The 8582-nt window shown below is 41.2% G+C and overlaps 1 protein-coding gene across 1 annotated transcript in view; it reads right to left on the reverse strand.

The window, feature by feature from the left end:
- Positions 1–7059, reverse strand: part of ttpa (tocopherol (alpha) transfer protein) — a 10332-nt gene extending 3273 nt beyond the window's left edge. The window contains exon 1 of the mRNA XM_024279641.2: positions 6188–7059. Within this exon, the coding sequence (XP_024135409.1) occupies positions 6188–6367 (180 nt within the window). The 5' untranslated portion in view covers positions 6368–7059. The remainder of the gene's footprint in view (positions 1–6187) is intronic.
- Between the last annotated feature and the right edge of the window lie 1523 nt (positions 7060–8582).

Below are 8582 nucleotides of genomic sequence, written 5' to 3' on the forward strand. Positions count from 1 at the left end.
CGGACACACGTGGTCTGTAGCTTTATTTACCTGATCAGAGTAAGGCGAAGAAGGAGACCAGACATATATATTTTAGAAACAACTGGCTCAATGTTAAAGAGGAAATAGAAAAAACATTCAAATAAGACATTCCCACAAACACTGTTTTTCCTACTTGGCCAGTTACCCAAAAGGACTGTATTAAATAACAAAGACAGGTCATATATATATATATACTATTAGTAATTGCTAGAAAAATGAAAACACTTCATTGGAAAAATATCAAAAACTAGGAAAAAAATGACGGCAGACATTTTTAATGAGAAATGAAATAAAGTAAGACTACTTAAATGTCTAAATTACAGGTTGTTTCACTTTGTAATATATATTCAAATGTTCATATATTTATAAAGATATGACTAAACATATAAAACCCTATGTTGAATTGAAACAAGATTTATTTAGATGAACTCCAAGTCTCATTTATTCACTTTTGTGGTTGTTTAATTACATTTTTCTCTTTCTTTCTGTCTTTAAAGAATTGACAATATGCTTTATGTGTACAATTCCTCTATTTGTTTGATTTTTGTTTTTATGCACCAGTTGTGGTGAAAAATAACAATGTAACCCTTCCGCTCTCCTTAGTTTGTTTACATTAAAAGTGGGGTCATCTGGACCCCCCAAGACAGTGCGCTGAATTTTTTTTATCTTTGATTTTTGAGTTTCACTAATGTCCATGACAGACATAAAATCCTGTCCACCTTTGTCATGGAAGAAATCACATATCAATATGTGGTAGGAGTCAACTGGACCCCAAAGAGAGCGGAAGGGTTAAAAAAGCAATAGAATGAGGAAAGCAAATGACGTAACAGTTGGTATTGAGCTGGGTTCATCCTAAACGTGAGCGCGGAGCTGAATGACTGACAGGCCTGAGCTGTGAGGGACGGGCTCCAGCATCTCCCATTCGGTTTCTTTTAAAGTGATCCATGGATGGTTGTGAGCTGATTCTCTCATTTCAGGCGAAGAGATGAGCTGACCCGCTGCAGTTTCCCTCCGATGGTTCTGTCACTACCGACATGCCTGCAGCTGCACAGAAATCTCGGTTCTGTCAGCTCTTTGTGCTGACGCCGGACAGACTAAAGGAAAGCTGACATTAGGAGCGATGTGTGAGATGAGACCTGTCACAGTAACAAAAATAAAACAGAAGGATGTTTTTGCCCTCCTTTATAAGCTCCTGACACAGAGGTAAATCTCAGTTTTAAATCGATCTAACTGCAGATTCTACTGTAATGGAGCGGCAGCAGAACGCTCAGTTTAGTCCAGTCTACAGGTTGGTGGCGTGCAGCCGAGTCTGGCCTTCTTCCAGCTAAGTCAACAGTGTTTGTACTAAAGTCTGTCTCAGAACGGAGTGTTTTTAATGACTGAGCTCAAAGGCCGTCAGCAGCTCCTGCAGTGGTTCATGACTCACATCCCCGCTGAAGCAGAAGAAAGGAGCGTCTGAGTTTGGGGGATCACCAGATCTTCAGAGATGAGTGGAGATTCCTCCCAGAACAGACAAAGAATCCATCCGATCATCTTGAGCTTTCACAATCTTTCTGTCATTCAAACGTTTCTAAATCTAACACACTGTTAATGTCAGTGAATTATAGTGAATTGTTGCTTTTCAAGCTTTTTGAATTTTCTGAGTCTTGAGAACAAAAACAGAATCAGCTGATTAGATAAAGTCTGACAGAAACTTGAACTTCACGTTTGTGGTGTTTTTAAATGTACTCTCTTCTGAACTTTTATGAGTTCAAGATAAGAACTTCTGGTGTGAAAGAAATAAGAAACTTAAAAAAACAAACAAACAAGGTTCACACCCTGGCGACAATCTCTCTGGGTTGAGATTTTATGGGTAGGTTTTCTCTAAGTGAGGCGTGTCCAAAGGAAATGTGGTCCACATTCAAATTTCCACTGGCCTGTTAGCTCCCGTCCCAAGATCAATAATACGCAGCCCCCAGCACTTTCTATAAACTGTGATTATCATTACTTGACTTTGGCTAAATTACATTTAGTAAAACTGTGGCGACTCGACCTTCAGACCCTGAAGAAGAAGAACAGCTTTATTTGTTTCTGTGATCAAAACTACAAATGTTTTCTTCTTCTGAATAATATCATCATTTGTGCTTTTTTCCTGTTCACATGATTCCGTCAGAATTCAAAAATGAATAATATGTAATGTTTCATGTGAACTCAGATTTCCATCCATCTTCTTCCGCTCATCTGGTACAGCAGTCTAAGCAAAGTTTCCCAGAATTCCCTCTCCCCGGCCACTTCCTCCAGCTCCTCTGGGGGGACCTTGAGGCGTTCTCAGGCCAGCCGAGAGACGCCCAGGGAGGCGTCCAGCAGATACCAGAGCCACCTCAACTGGCTCCTCTCAATGTGGAGACTCGTGTGACGAGCTTCTCACCGTATCTCTAAAGGGGCATTCACACCGAACGCAATTCTGGCAGCAGAGGCGGCAATCTCCAATGTAATTCGATGGTCCAGACGCGCTCTGAGGCGAATTGAAGCCCCGCGGCGTGACGTGAGCAACCGGCGCGGTGTGAAGGTCTGCCAGCAGCTCCATTTGAGCAGCAAGGTGTGAATCGGGCAGCACAGCCAAAATATAAACACCAGAAGTTTGACAGGTCGCTGCATCGCATCAGCCAATCAGGAACTCAGCTTTGGGCACGGGACTTTTCCAGTGACCCAATCAGTGGGTAGAATACTAATACGACCGTTTATGTCCTGTCACAGCGCGCGGTTCTCTGGCTGCAGCCGGACACCCTCCCGGACCAGCAGGGCTCGCCCGCTCCACACGCTGCAAGAGAGAGAGCCACTGCGGGAGCGCTGACCTCGGATCGCGGGGGGGGGCAACGTGGAGGGAAAGGGCATGTGGGAACCAGGGAGCTGGGACCGTGGAGCGCAGAGCTAGGAGAGGGGGCAGAGAGTGAAATACTGAAAATGGCACAGAATAGGAACTGAAACCAAAGAACCGCTTTGGCACCGGAACCGCAGAAAACCCAGTCGGTGCCCAACAGGTCAGTGGCTCTCACTCTATATGCCGGCAGACAGCGAGATGCAGCGGGGTTGAAAAAGGTCTCCTAAGTTTATTTCCCCCTCAGATTAATACAAAACAGAGAACCTTCAAGCTCACAGAGACACAGAAACACAGCAGAAGCGGCTGTCATACAGACACAGCCCCCTGTACTGGTAAAATTGTTTAATAATCATCATAACTCAAACATGGAGACATGATTGCTGATGTTCTTCTAGAACTCTTTACTATAAATAAACCTGATTGATCGACATCATGCGTCTTCTATTCATTCTAAGTGAGATATCCTCAGACAGAGCTGGTAGCTCCTCCCACATGCGGCCGTGGAGTCAGGAACACATTTTTTGACAAGCGGCAAGCAGAGAATTCACCATGTAGTGAAAAAGGGGCGGGGCACGTGAATTTGTCACGTGAATCGCATTCGGTGTGAATGCACCATAAGGGAGCACCAGCCACCCTCTGGAGAAAAGTCATTTCAGCCGATCTCACCTGATCCCGTTCCCTAAGTCATGACCCAGAACTCACGACCACCGGGGGGGAACTGGAACGAAGATCGACTGGGAAATTGAGAGCTTTACTTTCTGGCTCAGCTCTCTGTTCACCACAACGTACTGCTACAACGACTGTAGACGACGGACAGCCTGAAAATAAATCAGCCTAAATCAGAAAAAAACAGCTAGCATGTAGCTGAAATATTAGATAAAAACAGCCTAATAAATCTTAGTAAATCCCAAAATAGTCCAAAAATCTAGCAGAATGCCAACTTTGAATCTGTAACTTTTTAACATAAAGATGAATAGTAAAAAGGTAGGAATATTATTCCAGAATAAATCAACTTAAACCTTAAATAACTTTCAATATTTTACTCTCTATAAAAATATGTTTTGTCCAATTTATACAAGTTAGAAATAAACGCAAGATAACATCCGGCCATTAATAACAATAAAATAAAATGATCTGGAGGGCCGGATCCGGCCCCCGGGCCTCGACTTTGACACATGTGGTCTAGTAGGACTAGGAAACAGAGAAAAGATCTGTTTGATAAATCAGAGCGTTATTTTCACAATACCAACTTTATTGATAGAGAACTAAAATTGTCTGTGCAGACCTGAAGTGCTGTACAATCATGTAAACAGACAAATCGATGTAACTGAAATACATACATTCAAATAGGAAGTACAGTACATAGGATGATTTCAAAGTTAGTCTTTTAGTCTAAATTGGTTAGTAAGAGGCTGCATGATGATTGGCTGTTTAGATGGAATATTTAAAAATCACAGGTTGTTACTTGAGTTTGTCTGTAGGTCAAAACACATTTTTTTGGCTCCAAGTCTTTTTATTCAAATCATTTTTGCAAAAGCACAACATAATTATAATGGTTTTTTAATGCATGGATTTTGTTTTAAATTTTAAAACCATATTTGGAAGTGTGGAAACGATTTTACAGCTGCAGTGAACCGTTTTGTACTGATGTGATCTGATCCTGGGAACAACAAATAGTTTAACAATCGCTTAAGTAGCTCTGCAAATGTTCTTTGTTTTATCTGCTTTTGTTCCTTTTCTATGACTCTTCTATACTTGAGGTTCTTTTAAAGGTCAAAGTGAACTGAAACTATTTGTTTGTTTTTGTGGTGTTCTGGAAGTATCATGCTGGTAATTCTTGACTTTCTTTAAAATGTGTTAACGGAAGAACGTTTTGTGATTTCAAAATGATCAGAATCAGGCTTTCTCTGGGTAATTCTATCCGGCCCTCCAGATCATTTTATCATCTTGCACTCATTTCTAACTTGTATAATTTTGACCAAATATATATTTGTGGAGAGTAAAATATGGAAAGTTATTTAAGGTTTAAGTTGATTTATTCTGGAATAATATTCCTTCCTGTTTTTATTCACAATAATGTTAAAGGTTACATTTTTAAAGTTTTTTAAATTTCATTTCAGTGTGTTTAATAAATGTTTATCCTGTTGATCCTGTGACTTAAGGTGTGTTTTGGATTTTGGTCACTTGTGTGATTGAGTTTTACACCCCTGATTTAGAGAAATAAGACACAGATTTGTTTTTATGTTATTCTTTCATTTATATGATACATATAAAAACAGATAAATGAAAAATAGCCTTTTTTCAAAATATGAAATAGCTTATAACTTTTGACAAAGGTTCCTATGACATCCCTTCAAAATAAAAGACTTCCTTTGTCATATGGGATCATTTCAATGAAACAAATGTTAACAACTGTCAGTGGTGAGCAAGAAATCGTTTCTTTTTCTTTATTTCTGGTGCAGCTCTGGCAGAAATTCATAAATCTCACACACAAAAGTAAAATTAGAGCTAATTCAGTGAAGCTTTTTGAACCATAAGAGGACAACTAAAAATACTCCAATTTGTTCAAAAAATAGAAAATCTGCCTACTAACCCTTTAATATAAATGTTTGTTGTGCTTACTTGTTTTTATTTTTTTGTTATGTATTTTTTGTGATACACAGCAATCACAAATCTGTCAAAATGTTGTAGCTCGACTGTTAAACTAAACCGCTTTGTAGATAGTTGGGTAACATCATCTCACAGAGTTTATACATGATGTTCTTCAACTGTTTGTGAACTATTGTCAAGTTTGAGTTCACTTTTCACTTTGCCTCTTTAGTTACTGTTTTAAATTAAGAACTTTATTTTTATTTCATCAGAGAGCCACAACAGAGAGGTAAAAGAGCCACATGTGGCCTCAGGTTGCAGACCTGCATGGGTTAAACAAATCTGAGAGAGTCTGAAAACTCAGAGGAATAAAAGCACGAGGTCCAACATCTCCATCACGAGGAACCAAAACCTGAACTCTGAGTTTAGATCCACATCATAAACAGAATCTCTTGTGATCCTCTGGATCCAGATTCTGAAGAACAGTGGATCTCCTTCACTGTTCAGATGTGACAATGAAAGCTGAAGGTTCTGGTCACTTTGGTCTGTTTGAGTCTAAATGACATCAGAATTGGGAAGCGGTCAGAAGATCAGAGGGACCAGACAGAGACCTGCTGCTCAGAGGTCTGAATCCTGGACCAGAACCGGGTTCTCTGACTGACAGCAGCTGGACCTGCAGGACGTTTGCAGCCCGTCTCGTGTGTTTCTGACTCCTACCTTCAGAGACAGCTCCACGTCAAAATCTCTGGCGCGCAGAAACCTGATGAGGAAGCCGTCTGAGAGGGGGGGTCCGGCGGGGCCCCCGGCGGCCTGCTCCGCCGCCTGCCTCAGGCGGGACACGTACGGCTGCAGCCGCTCCGACTCGTCCGGGAGCTCACTGAGCTCGGGTCCGTTCATGGCGCGCGCGCGGCGGATCACGGCGCCTTGCGCGGGGGCGGGGGGGCTATGAAGGCTTCAGGGTGGAGGCGGGGGGGTTGGAGCTGCAAATGACGCTCACCTGTCAGGTCTGCGGGGGAAACTTCGCAAACTTCTCCCACAATCCGGGACTCACACTGGAACCAGTGACCCGGATGAACACGGGCAGATCCGGACACCGTCCACGCGCGCGCCCCTCTGAACCGGGAGCCACAGGAGACGACGCACGTGATCAATTTCTGATTTCGTTTTGTTCAAACTCCAATCGAGACCGTTTGTAATTAAAGAAAGCACGAAACCAGCCGAATAAACAACAAACAAATGACGTCAGCAAAGAATCTGTTCAGAAGGACGCTGCTGTTCCAGCGGAGGATCGGAACTGAGGCTGGACAGATGTCTGCTGATCCCGAATATCAGGAGGTTCTTGGTTTGCAGCTGGAAGTTTGACATTCATGAACATGTGTGCAGGGACGTGCACAGGATTTTGAGGTGCAGGGCTCAAAGGTAGAGAAGGGAAAATGCGTTTGTGTGCGTTTTTATGCTTTAAACATTATGGAATTTAACAAAAATGTAAATATTAGGAAATAACTCCTCAGCTATATGACTCGTGTTGGTGACGTGATACAAATGTCACTTCATCGTATCTACCTCAACTATGAGAGACAAAGTGAAAAAAAACATCCAGAAAAATCCCATTTTCTGATTTTTAAAGAATATTTGTAAATTATGGTGGAAAGTAAGTATTTAGTCAATAACAAAAGTTCATCTTAATTCTTTGTTTTATACCCTTTGTTGGCAATAAACATTTTCTGTAAATTGTGGTCCATTCCTCCATGCAGATCTCCTCTAGAGCACTGATGTTTTGGGGCTGTCGCTGGGTGACACAGACTTTCAACTCCCTCCAAAGGTTTTCTATGGGGTTGAGATCTGGAGACTGGCTAGTCCACTCCAGGACCCTGAAATGTTTCTTATGAAGCCACTCCTTCATTACCCGGGCTGTGTGTTTGGGATCACGCTGAAGGATTCAGCCACGTTTCATCTTCAATGCTGATGGAAGGAGGTTTCCACTCCCCATTCATTCTTTCCTTTACGGATCAGTCATCCTCATCCCTTCGCTTAAAAACAGACCCAAACCATGATGCTTCCACCCCCATGCTTTACAGTAGGAATGGTGTTCTTTAGATGCAACTCAGCATTCTTCCTCCTGCAAACAGTAGAGTTCTTACCAAAAAGTTCTGTTTTGGTTTCCTGTGACCATAGGACATCCTCCCAATCCTCTTCTGGATCATCCAAAAGCTCTCTAGAAACTTTAGAGGGCCTGCACATGTACTGGCTTCAGCAGGAGGACACGTCTGGTACTCCAGGGTTTGTAGTGAGTTACTGATGATGATAGTCTTTGTTACTTTGGTTCCAGCTCTCTGCAGGTCATTCACTATGGGTCCTCCGCGTGGTTCTGGGATTCAGATGGTGGGAGATTATCAGTGTCTTCATTTCCTAATAACTGATTTCTTCACACCAAGCTGCTTACCTATTACAGATTCAGCTTTCCCAGATTTCCTCTCCTGTGGTCTGTGCGCTTGACTGCATAGAGTCGGGGCTCTCTGCCTCGTTCAAAAACTCCATAGCCTTCAACCAGGGAACAGGGACCAAGGTTGATTTTAAAATCAGAGTAAATAAACTACATTATAACTTTAAATACTGCATAGTACTTACTATAGTAAATCACAGCAGTGTCGGGTGTTTTGAAAACTAATGAAACTTTTTTTAATGGAGGGTTAAAAATGACTAAACATAATAAATAAAAAATGTATTTAATTCAACAGTTCAGTACAACAAGTATGTACTTATTTATTTGTGAATAGAAGGAAATTAGTATATTTAATGAAATAAAACTGTAAATAAGTAAGCAAAAACTTAAATCCATACATAATGAAAAAATATTGATCATCATCAAAATTATAAATAAAAAATAGATTTTACTTGATTATTTGTCTCAAATATCATCACATATTTGTATTCAATGGTTTGTATTGGTTAAGTATTTATTCACCCAGTTTTAGAGTTTCTTTACTTATTTGCCTGCAGGAAATACTTTTTATAGAAACTCTTTTTGTCTAACAGCGGATCATGGATTTCAAGAATTCAATTCCAGGAAAATCTTTCAGTAAAACATCCATCCATCCATCTTCTTGACCGC

Source organism: Oryzias melastigma, linkage group LG17, assembly GCF_002922805.2.
Source record: "Oryzias melastigma strain HK-1 linkage group LG17, ASM292280v2, whole genome shotgun sequence".
Classification (NCBI taxonomy): Eukaryota; Metazoa; Chordata; class Actinopteri; order Beloniformes; family Adrianichthyidae; genus Oryzias; species Oryzias melastigma.